The sequence below is a fragment of the Suillus plorans genome (genome assembly GCF_016647745.1).
Source record: "Suillus plorans strain S12 chromosome Unknown HD556scaffold_7, whole genome shotgun sequence".
Taxonomy (NCBI): domain Eukaryota; kingdom Fungi; phylum Basidiomycota; class Agaricomycetes; order Boletales; family Suillaceae; genus Suillus; species Suillus plorans.
The window spans coordinates 246,536-263,090 of NW_024537391.1; the positions used below are offsets into that span (position 1 = coordinate 246,536).

The window sequence follows — 16,555 nt, forward strand, 5'->3', positions numbered from 1 at the left end:
TCGGCATTCGAGCCTCCCAACCGGTACCGACGCACCACAGGAAGCACAGCAGGACGCTCCGTAAAGCCAGGTGACGCTGATAGCAGAGGAGTAGCTTCGTTGACCTGCAGTGTTTCATTCATGAGTGTAATGGTAACTGAACACGTTGTGACCGACAAGCACAAACACAACCATACCCTAGTACCCGGTCAGGGACAAAGTCATGTCGATCGTCAGACCTACGCCTTGAGCTTCACCAACAATGAGCACAAACACGCCGTTGCTGCAGACCATCGAACCTGACGATACTTCGACGGTGCAGGTTCCGTCCAGAAACACCACGTCTAATACGCGACCTGCGGTAGTGTTGACACCTACTAATAATAATATGGCCTCCACTCCGGCCGATGCAGAATCAGGTTTGTATGTCCATAATATATTCTTTTATTGTCTTTAATAAAGATTCACAGGCATTGCTGGTATATTGAAACAGGTTTGAATCTAAAGCAACGTGTTTGACTTGTTAGACCGATTCTCAATCGCACTCAGTCTGCCCATCCTGCAGCTTTGTTTTGCCTATATTTCTTCCGGACATCCGCCATCGTCGTGTACATTTTGTGTGGACTGTTGACAGACAATTATGTCCTCTCTGTGAGTGGCAGACCTTTTGAATTTCTCGTTTCTCACCGGTTGCCCGTAGACGGTGGTGGTAGTCGTCTTACTTGCAATGGACTTCTGGAATTGTAGAGTAAGCTTTCGCGAGGCTCATGTTTAACAATCGATTAAGGTGTGCAAAGAATGTTGCTGGTCGTACCCTCGTTGGCCTGCGTTTCTGGAACCAGGTGGATGACGACGGGGAGAGCTATTGGGTATTCGAGAGCAGAGACGTACGAAAGAATTTATAATCTTTTGCTGCTAGCTGTCTCATTCCTCGCTGCTAGCCGTCAAGACCAGCAAATCCAGTGGATGCCAAGTGCGTATCATTTCCACCAACGAAAGTCGAGTTTACTCTGACCATGGTGCGAATAGGATGTTCTGGGTAAGTCAGAACCTCCACATTAGACTTACCACCTGCACATGTCACTTTGCAGATAGCTCTTTACGTGTTTCCAGCACTCTGGTTGCTACTCTTTGTAGTCTCTTTTCTCCGTTTCAGCCTCTCGTGAGTTGGAAAGAAGTGTGCCACTCAGTTCGTTACTTACCATCTGGCCAGGTTTATACCCATTGTGGCTCTAGCGCTTGTCTTCAATCTCACCAATGCTGTTGGATTTACCTATGCGTCAGTTTATGCCTTTTATACGTTGTTCGATGCTCAGAGATGTCGCTTTCAGAGACAGGGATGCAAAACAAAGATGGGCGAATAGTATCGCGTCTTCTGGATGGAATATGGGAATGGGGGGCATAGGTGGGCAGATCCTGAGTGGCGCCATGAAGAAGAGTGTTGGGAGATTGTTCGGATGAATGGATGATTGAAAGTTCATTCATCGTACTTGATTCCAAAGGCCAGTTGTGATATAGCTAGTGTTACACAATTGCGAAAGTTGCCATAATAAATGCTGTCAGTCCAAATGAAAACAATGGACACGAAGACGAAAGCAATGGACACGAAGATGAAAACAACAACATGAAGGACAAACGAAATGCGAACAACGGCCTACGTAACAGATCTAGATGATACAAGTCTCATTTATGCCTTTCTGCGAACGCGCGTACGAAAGGAAGCGACGCAACATAACAGGTGCAAAGTCGCAGACCAGCGTCGTTTACTCAAATCCAACCCAACCTCGTGCATCAACGCGAGAATATGCCGTTGTCGGTGCCACCGAAGTCCCAACGCCAATAAAAGACCTCATACGACCATGAGAGCGAGAGGTGGATACTCGTGGGGTGTGTTGTGATGGGAATGGGTAAGCAGTGTTCTGTACATTGGATGTTACAGTCATGGTAGATGGCGTGCGCAATGCGGTCGTGAGATGTGTGGGCGAAGGTGGGAAGACGAACAAAGTCTGAGAGGGCGTCGCGGCAATAAGTTGTCGTGGTGGAGTAGTTTTCGGGGGAAATGCAAATTGACTGGCGTTTCCGCGGAGTTTGAGCGGAGGTGGCGCTGGTTTACGAGCCGGCGTCCGGCGACGGGTACGGGGTGTCTCTTGACTGTCTTGTACAGCGATAGGTGTGATGGGGGAAGGGGGTACCGTGGGTAGTATGCCTAACGGGGGTGGTCGCCGCTTGCCCTTGCCCGCAGGGAAGTTGAAAGTCGATTGCACTGCCGTACCAGGAGGTTGATGAATATTGAATGTAAGTTTCGTTGCAGGTGCCGAAGGCACGGGATCAAACGATTTGCTTCGTAAGGGTGGGCGATGGAGCGAAGCTTTACAAGACGAAGGTTGAGTACTATGTTCGCTTGTGCCAGGCGATTCGCTGGACAATGACAAACACGGACTTCTTCGAGGTTCTGTGGCTTCATCGAAGCCTCCACCAATTCCTAAGAGCTCTTGCTCCTCGTCCGCTTCAACCAAATCCTCGCTTAGAACACTGCCGGTTGTATGGATGCTGGCAACTGAGCCGGTTCGCTTGCGCCCATATCGGCTGCGCCACGCTGGACCCATGCCCACCCCCGATGAGGAAGCAACGGAGGATACCGAAGGTTTCCTTGCGATTATGCGTTCTTCCATAGCCCGGTCGAGGTCTTTAGCCTCCTGTTGGATAGCATCGTCTCTGTCATCCGTTTCATCATTACCATACGCGTTACGGCGACGACCCCACTCCTTTTCTTCGTCACTGATGAAAGAAGACTTGTCTGATTCGGCGGGCGAGGGACCGCCGCCTTTGAGAGCCTTTTCATATTCCAATAATTGGTAAATGAGACTAAAATTAAAGCAGCATTGAAATCGAAGACCAAGTGGCGAGAATCGAGGCTTGCTTACGACATGTTTGGACCAACATGCTTACTTTTCTCTTTTACAAATGAGTATGCTGCTTGCATGCCTTTCAGCTGCCACACCTCAGGGGGTACGTTAGGTAAACACATGGCAGCGGCACGCATCACAAGGGCGATGACCAGTGTAGCTGAGCGCGAGATGCCACATTGGCAACTGCACATAACATGAGGACTATAGATTCAACACATCTACGAAACTACGCACTGGATGAGTACGCCTTCATGACGATTGAGTGCAGCATCTACAAAGGTCATAGCTGTAGGAAATCCTTCCTGGACAAGATCTGCCTGTCCGTGAGACCATGGCAACTTCAAGTAATGCATGCCTGGACGCCCAGAGGAAATATGGGCAGGGTAATATGTTGAGGTCGTGGATTGCGTTGCCTTGGATGCCTTGGAGCTAAGATTGGGAGTTGATGCGAAAGGTCGCAGGGGTTGCGCAGCAGAAGAATCAAAAGGTGACGTGACTTCCTTTGCAACGTTGAGGATCGCCTTGATCCGGCGCTCCAGGAGGCCAGGCCAATCTCGCGCATTGTCCTCAGAACCAAGCCAGATCCCAGGAAGAATTTGAATGGGACCATTCACATATGGTGCGGTGGGAGAACCATCCTCATCTGTTCGATGAAGGACAGTGGCAATACCAGTATTTGGCAATGAGAGCACAGACGGCCGTCTAGGACGAATAGCCTGGTAAAGGTCTTGATGTGTGTCAATAGCACTCAGGGAATCTGAGAGCGGTGAGACAAGAGAATTTGACGAAGATTGAGCCGATGGAAGATTAATTGACAGCTTTTTCATGTTTCTGAGTGACCTTGGTTTTTTATGTGCAAGAAGCTGAGGGCTTGATGCGGAATCGGAAGCGGAAGAAGAGGGGGCAGATGGAGAGGTGGCCTCGTCCGTTGCGAGGACTATAAGGGGACTGTGTTCAGCAGGAGTGTCAATGCGGAGGGCTGTGGGGGGACATCTTTTGCGTGTGGCCATAGATGACGCCTGGACCAACTGCGGTAAATATTGATTTTCGGTGGATTGCATGACAGGAGCCAAAGATATGAATTACACGACCAGCGTGTCACCTTGCCTGCAGGTGATTAGATTGATCAAGTTGGAGTCGAAAAGATCTCCGTTATTCCTGAACACAAGGCTCAAGTGCTATGAAAATATAAATTTCAGTAAAACAACACAAGGATGAAGAGAAAGAAAGAAAATAAGAAAACGGTCGGATACCAGGAACAAGGAGAGTACAGCGGAAGAAGTGACTTAGCCATCCACTTACATAATCATAATAATATCCATGCTCTTTGTACTTGTGTGTGTAACATTTTAATGGCGGTCGCAGTGACCACAGCCCCGTCACTATAGTGTGGGGAACGTGGTATCCTCCTTTCCGATCGCTTATGCATTTAATCCGGCTCCGCTACTTTCATTTTACCAGATAACGTCGGCGGACGTTCAACGTTCATGTATTTCAGTTCCGGTTCTCCAGACGAGTCGTGTTCGGAACTTCAGAACACGCAGACGAAGCCTTCTCAAAGTTGACTTATAAGTTATGCTGCGAAAAGGTAGCTCTCGGCTGACTCCTCCAAGCTCCACGCATCCTTTCGAAGCTCAATCTCTTTGTAAAGTCCGTCAGCACTGCGGCGTATCGATCCGATCTTATTGGCAATATACAAGATGCGTTATCACCCAATCTGCTTTCGCTTTCAACCTTAGTCAAAAACGATTGACGCCCCCGATGAATTGAATACCTAAAATGGAACAGTTCATCTGTCTGCTCCTCAACTTCGAGCAGTGGTACTTGATCACTCGGCTACCTGTCTCAACCGATAATGTAAGTATCATTCTAGGTTAGGTTATCCTGCGTCGAATCATGGGAAATGACTGATCTTGGTAGTCACGTCTGTCAGCTATGTCACTAGCCGAGCCCCCCCCGCGACCTGAGTGTTAAGAATGACATGGCACTCGCGCTCGGGGTAAATATGGCCGAGCCTGGGCAGTACAATGTGATCACTACCGTCACGGTGACATCCCGGGCAGTGGCGTAACTCCGCTTCTCCCCAACTGACTGCACAGACCCACTACAGACCGATGATGCAATCAATATCACGAAGCTTATCTTAACGAGAGCCTGGCAATCCCAGAGAGCACGCCATTTACGGTGTTATTTGATGGCGCACTCGAAAAGACTCGAAACTTGCACCGTCAAGTCAACTTTCTCTTTCGACTACTATTACTTCCCGTGCTAGCCGTTCAAGTTGGCTGGGCACGTCAACCCTAGTCCTCGGGATCTTCATGACAACCCTGGCATATCCCTCTCGAGTTCAAGTTATTACCCCATACCCCAGGAGCACACTGCTCGCTTACTTATTTCCCAGATCCCAGCTCATTCAGAACACACCCGGAATCTACCAGTATAGGGTTCGACATTGCCAACTTTCACCTTACTCCGTGGTGCGCGGTTCTATTTCTGCGCCTTCATTTTGTTGCGACGTACTAGCGTCTGTTAGCTACAACAAGGGCTAGCCATTTTGGCCATCGAAACTAAAACTGTGTATAGTGATACTTGAGACGAGACTGCCTTTTCATTCACACCTTGGACGAACTCGCAGTTGTGTTATGCACACCTTTTTTGTTTGTGGTTTATTGAGCGAGTCGTCAGGGTGCGTTTATGGTAGGGCCCAAAGCGCCGCGTTTCAAATATAAATATTTGCTTTCCATATACAGTGCTCGAAGATAACAGACACAGCCAAGCATTGAATGTGTATAATAATACTGGTAACTTGTGCACAGAGGAACCACCTAAGCGCAGTTTGTGTGAGGACAGAAGTCTGGTTAAGCGTTTCCGGAGCGACTGAAACTGGGAAGTTTTGATTATTAGTATGTACGTGGTGTTGACGTGGTGCTTATGAAACCATTGAAACATGAACCGCCAACAAGCTCTGTTCGCCGTCTCTTTCCTTTCGACATTAGCTGTCCTTGTACTTAGTTTTCATTGGCTGCGAACAAAGCTAAGAGAAGCTGGTTACGACGTCTCGCGACTTATACTTATCGGATTAGAACCAAAACTCAATACCACCAAGTCCTCTAACCATACCAACGGCACTCCAATGGCGTTCGGAATCGACAGTTCATACACGCAAGTGATCGCTTTGGCACTGGCGGTGGCGAGCAGCGTGTTCATCTTCGTCAAGTTCGGCCCTTCGTCGAGTACGTTCGTGGTCTGAATGACCGTTGCATGCTCTTCGGCACCGTCTTTCCGCTGACGCATTTCCGATACAGAACGAAAGCCAGTACTGAACTCCCAGGTTTGGCAAGAATTCTCACTCAAAGAAAAGATCGACATCTCGCCCAATACCGCCATGTGCGTTCAATTGTGTGTCCTTCATGCTAACCATTGAATGACCGCTGTGGCCGCTTAGCTACCGGTTTGCCCTGCCTCACCCGCAGGATGTCCTTGGCCTGCCCATTGGGCAGCACATTTCGGTTTCTGCAGAGATCAACGGAAAGGACATCATGCGTAGCTATACCCCGACTAGCAGCGATGATGACCTCGGCCACTTCGACCTTCTCATCAAAGTAAGTCGCCGTTTCCACTTAGGACTTGACTAGCCATTCTTATTCGGGCTGCAGTCATATGAAAAGGGCAACATTTCGCGTTACATCTCTCTTCTTAAGATTGGCGACAAGGTCCGCATTCGTGGCCCGAAGGGTGCTTTCAAGTATACCCCCACGTTGTCGCGCGAGATTGGTATGATTGCGGGCGGTACCGGCATTACGCCCATGTTGCAGATCATCCGTGCTGCCTTAAAGAACGCCGAAGACAAGACTAAGCTCAACCTCATCTACGCCAATGTCAACTTTGAGGATATTCTTCTTAAAAAGGAGCTCGATGCTCTCGCTGCTGCCCACCCCGAGCGTTTCCAGGTTTACTATGTACTCAACAATCCTCCGCAGGGTTGGAATGGTGGTTCAGGTTTCGTAACCAAGGACCAGATCGAGAAACACATGCCTTCTTCAAATCATGATATCAAGGTCCTTATGTGCGGTAAGTCAGGTGTTCATTCTTACACGCACGTTAAAAGTAGCTGATGGTTCTCACGCAGGTCCACCACCGATGATCACCGCCATGAAGTAAGTGGAATTGGTGTTTGAATTTGAGCAACATATTAACAAACGCTTTATAGAAAACATCTTGCAGAGCTCAATTACTCTGCTCCTCGCACAATCAGCAAGTTGGAGGACCAGGTAATTAAGCCACTCTCAAACGCCGATGTCCCATCTGCTAACGTCATTTTACAGATTTTTGCTTTCTAAATACATTTTGGTCCGCCTGGAGTAGATTTGGCAACGTAATCGAACTAATACAATTGGCTTTTGGTTTTATACTTAGCGGGACGTGCGGTTTAGGAGCAAACACCTCATATGACGAATGGCAGAGTCCCTGACCACTGCGTAACCACACGGGACATCGGCCTGTTTGAATAAGTTCTAATCTACTGTGGCCTCACGAGTGCAGTAGCTACAGGTGAAGTCGCTCGAAGGCTTCGGATGACGATCAGAGTAGGAATTTGGGTTCGCCGGACTACATAATACTCCGAACTGAGGCGAACCCACGTTGCACCGCTGTGATGCAGCCTAACCCTTGACTTAAGCTTGATAACTTAGCCTGTCAGCGCAAGTGCTCAGCGCTCTGCTCCAGCAGTGTTTTGGTCAGATATTGAACCAGACCCAGCTTACAGTCCTAGTCACTACTGTAACTTGTTACCTGGGCAGCCTGTCTGTCACGTGTCAGGCCGACCAACTAACTAGGCGGCGACAGGAGACTTCAGTCAGCATCCTCAGTACCTGACTTTCTCCCATATCATATCATTATTTTACCCTTCATATTGACAAATGTCAAACTCCATCCTCTACACATTTGGTCCTTCCGTCTGGGCTTCCGTGCCAGAGCTTGCCTTGTGAGTCTGATGTGCCACGTGACCCACGTCCAAGCAACGCTGATTCCATCCCAGGATTGAGCTGGGATACGACCAAGATGATATCAAGAAGAAGGTCGTGAACCTCGCGGAGGGTGAGAACTTTGTTCCTGCCTTCCTGAAGATCGTAAGTCTTCATCCTACAGAAATATTGACCGCTTATCGCTCTACCAGAATCCCCGAGGGACATTACCAACCTTTCAAGCCGGAGGAAAGGCATACACCAGTACTGCTGAGGTGACATCGTACCTTGTGGCCCACGCTAGTAACCGTGTCGCTGTCGTCCCCGGGACTGACTTCATCAACAAAATTCATGAAGAGCAGTACGACCCGAATTTCCTCATGGTGTCAGCTGTATGACACATTGCAATCAGACGGGGTATGTCTTATTGACAATTTTGACTTCAGCGTCACGAGGACGAACTGCGAAGCAAAGCGTCTGGATTTTCTATGACGTTCATCCAAAACCGTAAGTACTGCAGGGCTACCCCTGTATCTAGCTTATCTTATCTGCCTTAGGTCAAAACGCACTAGAAAAGCACTCAGAAACCTCCCAGAGCGCTGACTACCGGGAGTTTTGCGACACAAAGATCGCTGAGAACGGCAAGGTTCTGTCGATTTACCAATCCAAGGCACCAGAGAATGTCAAGAACAGTTTCTTCGAGTTTTCTAGGGCTCACTGGGACACATTGAAGGCCTTCATTCTGGAAGAACTCCCTGACATACTTCCGGAGGGCGGTTTCCTTGGAGGCGACAAACCCGGCGAAGATGACTTCCATCTTGCGGCCTGGCTGGCGCGCATTGTCTTCGTTGCTGGTGGAGCAGACTCGAGCAAGGATGGTGTGCGTGCTATCGAAACAGAGCTGGGTAAGCCAACCCCGGAAAAAGTTGTGTCATACTGGAAGGCATGGAGTAAGCGGCAGAGTTGGCAAGAGGTGTATGCTAATGGACTGCATTGAAAGTGTATTTTAGATCACGGATCGACCAGATACTAGTGACGAGAAATCACATACATTATTTTACATATATTACTTGTACAGGAGATGGACGAGTAGAAATCTCACTATATGCAGCGGGGAACTCAATTGCGCTCTGCACTGTCATGCTGTCACGAAACATGCTCATCATTTACGCGGAAATTTACCAACAGTACGCAGGTATATGACGGAAACGAGCATCAGTAATACTGCGAAGGATCGCAACTACATATTAAAGCTCGCTATGAGAGGCGCAAGACTCTTCACCTAGGAGACCATACTAAATTTCAGAAAAATCAGTGATACATGAGATGACAGTAAGGATTCATACTTCTACTCTGGACCATTCATGGATGTCTCTCGTTGACGGCGACTGTCCTGCGAAAGTTTATTACCGTTTGAATAAATTAGGTAGCAGGTGGCAGGTGGATATGCTTGGAATTACTTGCGTACATGCTATTTAAATACGGAGATGTTCTAGAAATGTCCAGTGCCAGACGTTCCATGCGATAGGGTACAAGGATGAGGAGTTGGCAGATATGGACCGACTGTGGGTCCTCTAGGACGAGGCTTTCATGAAATCACGCTATTCGTTTGCATCCTGGACTCTTCCAGCATCTCCGACCTGCACTCCCACAACCTGCTTGCAATAGTCAGTACAACGTTTCTAAACAGACACTGGGTTGACACGCACATCTGTAAAATGGAAGCAACAGCGTCCATTCCCCGCTGATATTCTTCTTCCGTCGGTTCCCTGTCTACCGTTCGCGCAAGTTGTATGGCTGAATCGTAGTAATGCAATTCCGAGTGGCCATCTTCATCCTTTGGCAGGAGTGGTAGAAGAAACCTGAAATGATGCAGCATGCGTGCATGGGGTTTCAAATTTGGATGACTGGGTATAATGAGACGTGCTCGGGCGTCTGACCAGATCAAAACTACGTAATGTGCAGAAGTAGTGTTGCCTACCAATTTCCGCGATCGTATCAAGAAGAGCGCGTCGAAAACGAATACCGCTAAGTCTAGTTCCTGCTGTACGTTTGGAAATCAATGATCAGAGAACATGATCCCATGCTTACCTGGTCTACCCCACCCACTGTGGACTGTATTGCGTGGCTGTGATTCATATGCCACCAAGCAAGAACGCGCAAATTCTTGTGAAATATACTCATGAACGGGCTTTACGGATATTTAGAGCACATGCCTACATCTTAAAACTTAATAATTTTGACGCACCTGAGGAACTTCCTTCCTAACGATCGAATAGTGCGTCGTCGCAATCCTCTGCAATCGGCGACGCACTGCAATTCGCCGTTTCACACAGAGGGCGATGGATATGATGCACTACAGTTAATTGGACAGCGCTATAGTGAGAAGCTACCTACATTTTGTAAACAAAGCTTACCACAAGCAAGTATGTTGCTGCAATGATTACAGCATCCCAGTCGTTTGTCCAAGATCTGACGGGTGAAGTTCTGATGGCCTGCGACAACAACAAGGCACATGATATGGCAAAGAAACAACCAGTAACAAGGACAAGGAGTGCATAGCAGATGTCAGAGATCCAAGCCTGCGCTCGAAGTGATGGTTTTCGCATTCAACTACTAAGTATGACATGCACAAAGTGTCTTGGTGGCTTCAATTGCTTTGTATTACGTAAAACTATCGTCCAACAAGTACTCCAGTTATGACTTAGGACAACGTACATGACGACTTCTACGGAACCACCCTACTACCTCTTGGTATCTCATTCATCTTTTCAGCACAGCTCTGGTCTTATTTCCAACTCCCTCGCGCATGCAAGCATAGAATATCGCTATGCGGACGACTCACCTTTGATCCTCTTGTCGCGTCATCCTGACGAGCATGTCCTTGTGTTAAATCATGATCCAGCAAAGGGGGACACACCAACGGTTCAGAGCACTTCTAGTCATATGGCTGTAACAGGCATCAAGGTATCTGTGGCACCTGGCGCTAGCGCCAATGAGGAACACAGCGCAAACGATAATATGTATGTTTTAGAAGTTACATCCACTTCTGACGACCAGTGAGTGGTTCCTTTTTTGCCAGACGACTTGATGAGACTTAGTTTCCTCCTCAGCTTAAGCATGGAGTCATCCCATGTCTCCTTACAGAATCCCCAAGCAATAGTTGCTCGGTTCAAACAGAGGTCTGCTCAGTTTAACTGTCAAGTCTCAGGCTCTATAATCTTCACAGAAATACGGTGCTTCGTTGTGTCTTCGATTACCCCGGAATCGGGAAGGCCGGTGGTATCCCGCCATCTCGGTCTAGCTCACGGCCCAGATCACCACGTCCGACGTAGTTTCACGCATGTAATACATCATATTCCAACCACAGCCACTTCTCCCCTTCTATGAAAGAAATGTAGGAGTATATGTCATCGACGTTTATTGCCTTTACCACCTTTTCGTTGTTGAAGCGTTGAAGGGCCTGTATTGGACTTTGCGACAGGCGTGCTTGCTTTAGTTTCTTCACCAGCAGAGAGAAGAGCAGATAGCCTATTGTATATAGATATAGGCATGTCAACTCATGGATTGCATACAATGGATACGTACCCTCTGGGATCGCCATTCTGGATGGACTTCTCTATACTCGCAGTCGTCGCGTGTCCTTTCAGTCCGTCGAGTGTTTCCGGGTCCAATTGTTTCTGCACCATCATGAGAGCGGAAAGCAAATCATACACACATAAGCTCACCACGATATAGGGCATTGCAAGCATCATCACGCTAGTCAATACCATGATCATCATCATTGGGCTCTGGAACATCCCCAGGAGATTGAAGGATTCGCGAGGCGAGAAGTATCTGTTCTTGTGACGGGGGGTCAGCACGATTGGATAGGGAAGGTTAAAGGAGGTCGTCGTAAGCAGAGGAGTGCCGAATATGTACGGTCGGACTTCTGGCAGAGTCTCGGAAGGAGGGACATCTATTCGAACCTAGTTGGGTCTCATGAGCACCGCCCAAAAACAGAGGGAGGACTTACATGGTCAAACGAATAATCATGGGATAGTACGGAGAGAACATATGTCCCTGGGGGGACATCTAGTCTGTGTGCAAGTTCGAGGTGGAGGTGGGAACGTGCTCTAAAGAAACGCAGCCTTACATTGAAAAGTTTCCATTGCGTGTGACGCGTCCTGATATCCTTCCTGAATCAAGAAGGACCTTGGCAGATGCAAGCGCCCCATAGTCTGGTTACTGCGATGTGAGGTGCATGCCACGCAGTCGGTACGGAGGACTCACCAGGACACAGCTTATTCCATTGTATGTACCCGTGTAATTCTACGGCAAAGGTGATACTATAGAGGACAATAAGCGGAGTATTAGAGACAAAGCTATTGGACTTGCCTTGACCACGAGAGAAGGAAGCCCAACAACGAAAGGGTGCGCACCATCTTCATTACTATCCACGCGTCAAACGCTTCAAGTTGGCGGCTACGACTCCCTTTGGAGTCCGACAACAACACCAAACAACAAATCAAGATCAATATGCATGATACTGTCCTCTGCTTGCAACAGCAGACCGACCAACGATGCGTCAAAAGCGGGCCAAGACATACCGCAAACTAATGCATCTGTATTCCATGTCTTTTGGATTCAGACAGCCTTATCAGATTCTCGGTATGTCCATAGCGTGACAAACAGTTGCATCACCCTAAGTCCTTCCACAGTGGACTCGGAAATGTGCCAAATAGCTATAGATGCAAAGCTGGATCTCATCAAACAGTTTTCTACCGTGCTCCAGGGAAATGTGAAACCAAGTGAGTCTTCTCATACGCCCGCAATGTCGTTTGCTAAACGTCTGACAAGTATATTTTCAGTGATCACGCAATGCTGTATGCACGAGTTGTATCTCCAAGGAAAAGCGCAGCAATCTGCCGTTGACCTCGCAAAGACGTTCGAACGCCGCAAATGCAACCATCGAGAGGCTATCCCCGGAGACGAATGCCTCTCGAGCGTAGTAGGTGCGCACTGTTCCATCCCTATGGTCACTCACAGGATCTGATCACTGCACCTGCTCATCAAGGGGATACCAACAAGCACCGGTATGTGGTCGCTACGCAATCGCAATCCCTACGCAATGGACTGCGCATCATACCTGCGGTACCTGTAATTCATATAAATCGCGCGGTCATGGTACTCGAGCCACCGAGCGAAGCTACGCTGAAAGCCAAGGAACTGGTAGGATCTCTCGAAATACAATCACGTCTGAAATTAATGTTGCTGCTAGACTGAGGAACAATCGCTTCGCCCGTCTGCCCCAGAGCTTGCGACCGTACCCCAGGATAAACCAGTACCAAAGAAAAGGAAGGGCCCAAAGGGGCCCAATCCTCTGAGCGTCAAGAAGAAAAAGAATTCAAATGCAGAAACCTCTACCCGACCTTCGCAAAACACCAAGGCCGAGTTGTTAGATACTTCCTTGAGCACTCAATTGCCAGGGCAGAAACGGAAACGTGATTCTCATGATGATAAGTGTGAAGAACAAAGTGTAGGAATGACCAATGCAGCCCAAAACATTGCCTCAACCAGGACGAGGAAGAGGCGTAGAAAGGCCCGTGCCGTTTCACCATCTTCACCGTAGTCATTATGTTATGGGATTCATCCAGGAATGCTGACTCCAGGTGGAAACCGTCTTATTCCATCGCAGGAAACACGTATACATTCGAAGTATCATGGAAAGGGTAATGGTACAATCAATATCCGTAATTAGAGGCATGCCACCACAACGCCCAAACTAACAACCACCACGAAGACGTAGGACAAGGTGAAGGGTACTCTCCTTCTGAATGTTATAATCAGAGAGTGTACGACCGTCTTCCAACTGCTTTCCCGCGAAGATAAGGCGTTGCTGGTCAGGAGGAATGCCTTCCTTGTCCTGAATCTTTGCCTTCACATTGTCGATGGTATCAGATGACTCAACCTCCAAAGTGATGGTTTTCCCTGTGAGGGTCTTAACGAAGATTTGCATGCCTCCGCGGAGACGTAAGACCAAGTGAAGCGTAGACTCCTTCTGGATGTTGTAATCCGAAAGCGTGCGACCGTCTTCCAACTGCTTTCCAGCAAAGATAAGGCGTTGCTGATCAGGAGGAATGCCTTCCTTGTCCTGAATCTTCGCCTTCACATTGTCGATGGTGTCCGATGATTCCACCTCCAAAGTGATTGTCTTACCCGTGAGGGTCTTGACGAAGATTTGCATGCCTCCACGGAGACGTAGTACGAGGTGAAGGGTGGATTCCTTCTGAATGTTATAATCTGAGAGTGTGCGGCCGTCTTCCAACTGCTTTCCGGCAAAGATGAGGCGCTGCTGGTCAGGAGGAATGCCTTCTTTATCTTGAATCTTCGCCTTTACGTTGTCGATGGTGTCCGATGATTCCACCTCCAAGGTGATCGTCTTACCCGTGAGGGTCTTGACGAAGATTTGCATGCCCCCGCGGAGACGCAAGACTAGGTGAAGGGTGGACTCCTTCTGGATGTTGTAATCCGACAGCGTGCGACCATCTTCAAGCTGCTTGCCAGCGAAGATAAGACGCTGCTGGTCGGGAGGAATACTGCGACACGACGGTCAACTGCTAGTCTCGATCTCTGATATGGCATACACACCCCTCTTTGTCTTGGATTTTGGCCTTGACGTTATCAATGGTGTCAGAAGACTCGACCTCTAACGTGATGGTCTTGCCGGTGAGGGTCTTGACAAAAATCTGCATCCTGTAAACTCATCATCAGTCTCACATACATGTAGAAGCAAGCGATCAAGGACTAACCTGAAGCTGAGAGTATGAGGAGGTTGTGAATGTTGGTGAGATGCTTAACGTTAATGACACTAGATGAGTAATGTGTTTATATACTACGGAGCGGAGTTTAAATGACCCCATATACGCCACTGGACCACAGCCCACCTAATTGTGGTAGTGTCAAGTGCACCGCCGACAGGCTATACTTACAGCACGCGTGGACCATTCTTTCCCAAAAATTTCCGCTGAGCCCACATCTTTGCCGAGACTATTAATATTTTGCTAGAACATACTGTGGGCCGCCCAAGTCAACTATTTTTGTTTTCAATGTTAATCTTTGAGATCCGGTGTCCTTGAACTAGTCAGCTCATTCATCATACCACAGCCTAATCGTCAGGTCTTTCTCCATTGAAGCAGAAGCCATGATGTTACGAATAGGATGAGTCTGAGTGGTAATTTCAGTCTATGACAAGCTTATGCCGAGGCTTTTCTTACCGCAATTGCTAAGACAGCATCTGCGCAAACCACATCAGCCATTAAACACAGTGGAACTAAAGAAATGTACCTCTATGGCCCTCGAGAACCTGTAGCACTTCGCGACTCTGCAAGTCCCATATATATATCTTTGCGTCCTCGCTACCGCTCACTACGTATAATCCCCGAGTGGTGCTGAAGCAAGTGAACAGACAATATGTCCTGTTGGTGTGACCAGTGTACGTTTTGACGCAACGTGTCTTCTGATAGTCCCAAAGCCTGATCGTCGAGTCCTGAGTTGCTGATAGGATAAATTTCGAGTTAGGAGAGAATTTGACATGTGAACTGAGAGCACTGAGTCAATACCACATGAAAACATGGCAAAAGGCATTCACCATATGGGGTTATCGTCATCAACAATAGTCTTCAAACACTGCCCGGAATCAGCATCCCAAATTCGTCTACATTTCGTCAGAGAAATACCTTACAACAGCCTGATGCACTTACATCAGTCCATCCATCGCGCAGGATACTATAAGCGTTCCGTCGTGATTAAAACTGACAGCAGTCACAGGATCAGAGTGGGCAGGAAGAACTTTCAAGGATTTCCCTAATAATCATTCGGCTTATATTCAATGCGTAAGCCAAATCGACGGACCTCTTGCTACATCCCAGACGCGAACAGTTTCATCATATCCCCCGGTGACCATAAGATTAGATCGGGGATTGAAGTTGACGCAAAAGACGAAATTGGTGTGCCCTAGTAGGGTTTTCACAGCAGAATTCTGAAATAAAAGGTTTAATGGCGGACGGGACCGAAATAGAGGCAGCGCACCGTCTCTAAGCTCCAAAGTATAACACTTTTATCATCCGATGCGGAGGCAAGAAGTTCCCCATCGTTGGACCAGGCGACATCATTAACACCCTCAGTATGGCCTTCGAAAGTTCTCAGTATTTCCCCTGAGTATGCATCCCACAGCTTCACCAGTTTGTCCGCGGCTTGCTTCCAAAGTTTTCAGGGTCGACAGCGCGCAACCATTTAGTAGGGCAAAGAGGCGCACCTGATGAAGCAAGCATGGTGCCGTCTGGACTGAACTTGAGGGAGGATATTGCCATAGTGTGTCCGCTCAGAATGTACTTTACTGCATATTGTGGCCTTGATCTGTCTGTCTTCGGCATTGGTGCATCTGGAACAGGCGTAGACTGCATGCGCCCGTTCGGAAGATGATGGTTTGAAGTTGTTTCCTCGACCCCTTCGTCTGAGCTCTCATTTGACACAACAACATCAGTTTGCAGGGTGTCTCCGTTAGGCCCGTTCATCGAACAATTGTCTTCGGCTGCCATCAGCAACTAAAAAGTTGCTGGATGAATAAAATGTCAGTCCTCAGTTTGGTAGTACTACGTACCTGCACAGACGATGCTACTATTGAAAAGGACTCATGGTTAAACGAAGTCCCGGTGTCTGGGG

General features: G+C 48.2%; 10 protein-coding genes across 10 annotated transcripts; 5 read left to right on the top strand and 5 right to left on the bottom strand.

Moving 5' to 3' along the window:
• Positions 1-145: 145 nt before the first annotated feature.
• Positions 146-1,448, top strand: HD556DRAFT_1337430 (uncharacterized protein). Its single transcript, XM_041301939.1, has 10 exons — positions 146-398; positions 450-472; positions 529-630; positions 680-727; positions 777-866; positions 921-952; positions 1,009-1,018; positions 1,071-1,141; positions 1,193-1,258; positions 1,311-1,448. Exons 1-10 carry the CDS (start codon positions 242-244, stop codon positions 1,438-1,440), a joined length of 729 nt encoding a protein of 242 aa, XP_041164882.1. The 5' UTR covers positions 146-241; the 3' UTR covers positions 1,441-1,448.
• On the bottom strand, positions 1,366-3,949 carry HD556DRAFT_1497905 (uncharacterized protein; the record flags this gene model as incomplete). Its single annotated transcript, XM_041308915.1, has 3 exons — positions 1,366-2,844; positions 2,904-3,071; positions 3,123-3,949. 3 exons carry the CDS (start codon positions 3,947-3,949, stop codon positions 1,743-1,745), a joined length of 2,097 nt encoding a protein of 698 aa, XP_041164883.1. The 3' UTR covers positions 1,366-1,742.
• Positions 3,950-5,712: 1,763 nt separating this feature from the next.
• HD556DRAFT_1337445 (NADH-cytochrome b5 reductase) lies at positions 5,713-7,377 on the top strand. The gene is made up of 7 exons (XM_041301940.1): positions 5,713-6,121; positions 6,194-6,275; positions 6,334-6,490; positions 6,545-6,959; positions 7,018-7,045; positions 7,099-7,159; positions 7,214-7,377. The coding sequence occupies exons 1-7, from the start codon at positions 5,836-5,838 to the stop codon at positions 7,226-7,228; spliced, it is 1,044 nt and encodes a 347-aa protein (XP_041164884.1). The 5' UTR covers positions 5,713-5,835; the 3' UTR covers positions 7,229-7,377.
• On the top strand, positions 7,378-9,011 carry HD556DRAFT_1337451 (uncharacterized protein). Its single transcript, XM_041301941.1, has 5 exons — positions 7,378-7,872; positions 7,927-8,017; positions 8,065-8,244; positions 8,299-8,359; positions 8,410-9,011. Exons 1-5 carry the CDS (start codon positions 7,808-7,810, stop codon positions 8,847-8,849), a joined length of 837 nt encoding a protein of 278 aa, XP_041164885.1. The 5' UTR covers positions 7,378-7,807; the 3' UTR covers positions 8,850-9,011.
• HD556DRAFT_1337453 (uncharacterized protein) lies at positions 9,009-10,499 on the bottom strand. The gene is made up of 6 exons (XM_041301942.1): positions 10,270-10,499; positions 10,101-10,208; positions 9,944-10,043; positions 9,834-9,893; positions 9,562-9,787; positions 9,009-9,507 (listed from the first exon to the last, which is right to left on the bottom strand). The coding sequence occupies exons 1-6, from the start codon at positions 10,459-10,461 to the stop codon at positions 9,441-9,443; spliced, it is 753 nt and encodes a 250-aa protein (XP_041164886.1). The 5' UTR covers positions 10,462-10,499; the 3' UTR covers positions 9,009-9,440.
• Positions 10,500-10,533: 34 nt separating this feature from the next.
• Positions 10,534-11,462, top strand: HD556DRAFT_1337461 (uncharacterized protein). The gene is made up of 3 exons (XM_041301943.1): positions 10,534-10,911; positions 10,966-11,034; positions 11,082-11,462. Exons 1-3 carry the CDS (start codon positions 10,571-10,573, stop codon positions 11,185-11,187), a joined length of 516 nt encoding a protein of 171 aa, XP_041164887.1. The 5' UTR covers positions 10,534-10,570; the 3' UTR covers positions 11,188-11,462.
• On the bottom strand, positions 11,080-12,332 carry HD556DRAFT_1337462 (uncharacterized protein). The gene is made up of 7 exons (XM_041301944.1): positions 12,230-12,332; positions 12,125-12,180; positions 11,988-12,072; positions 11,868-11,931; positions 11,581-11,820; positions 11,441-11,532; positions 11,080-11,383 (listed from the first exon to the last, which is right to left on the bottom strand). The coding sequence occupies exons 1-7, from the start codon at positions 12,280-12,282 to the stop codon at positions 11,263-11,265; spliced, it is 711 nt and encodes a 236-aa protein (XP_041164888.1). The 5' UTR covers positions 12,283-12,332; the 3' UTR covers positions 11,080-11,262.
• Positions 12,333-12,414: 82 nt separating this feature from the next.
• HD556DRAFT_1429928 (Fcf1-domain-containing protein) lies at positions 12,415-13,463 on the top strand (the record flags this gene model as incomplete). Its single annotated transcript, XM_041304862.1, has 6 exons — positions 12,415-12,502; positions 12,553-12,642; positions 12,703-12,846; positions 12,909-13,063; positions 13,113-13,368; positions 13,390-13,463. The coding sequence occupies 6 exons, from the start codon at positions 12,415-12,417 to the stop codon at positions 13,461-13,463; spliced, it is 807 nt and encodes a 268-aa protein (XP_041164889.1).
• A 44-nt stretch (positions 13,464-13,507) lies between these two features.
• HD556DRAFT_1264113 (polyubiquitin) lies at positions 13,508-14,706 on the bottom strand. The gene is made up of 3 exons (XM_041299087.1): positions 14,644-14,706; positions 14,483-14,587; positions 13,508-14,430 (listed from the first exon to the last, which is right to left on the bottom strand). The coding sequence occupies exons 2-3, from the start codon at positions 14,584-14,586 to the stop codon at positions 13,617-13,619; spliced, it is 918 nt and encodes a 305-aa protein (XP_041164890.1). The 5' UTR covers position 14,587; positions 14,644-14,706; the 3' UTR covers positions 13,508-13,616.
• Positions 14,707-16,546, bottom strand: HD556DRAFT_1517635 (WD40 repeat-containing protein). Its single transcript, XM_041309096.1, has 8 exons — positions 16,149-16,546; positions 15,923-16,086; positions 15,746-15,872; positions 15,595-15,697; positions 15,483-15,548; positions 15,179-15,432; positions 15,109-15,128; positions 14,707-15,058 (listed from the first exon to the last, which is right to left on the bottom strand). The coding sequence occupies exons 1-8, from the start codon at positions 16,429-16,431 to the stop codon at positions 14,981-14,983; spliced, it is 1,095 nt and encodes a 364-aa protein (XP_041164891.1). The 5' UTR covers positions 16,432-16,546; the 3' UTR covers positions 14,707-14,980.
• Positions 16,547-16,555: the final 9 nt, after the last annotated feature.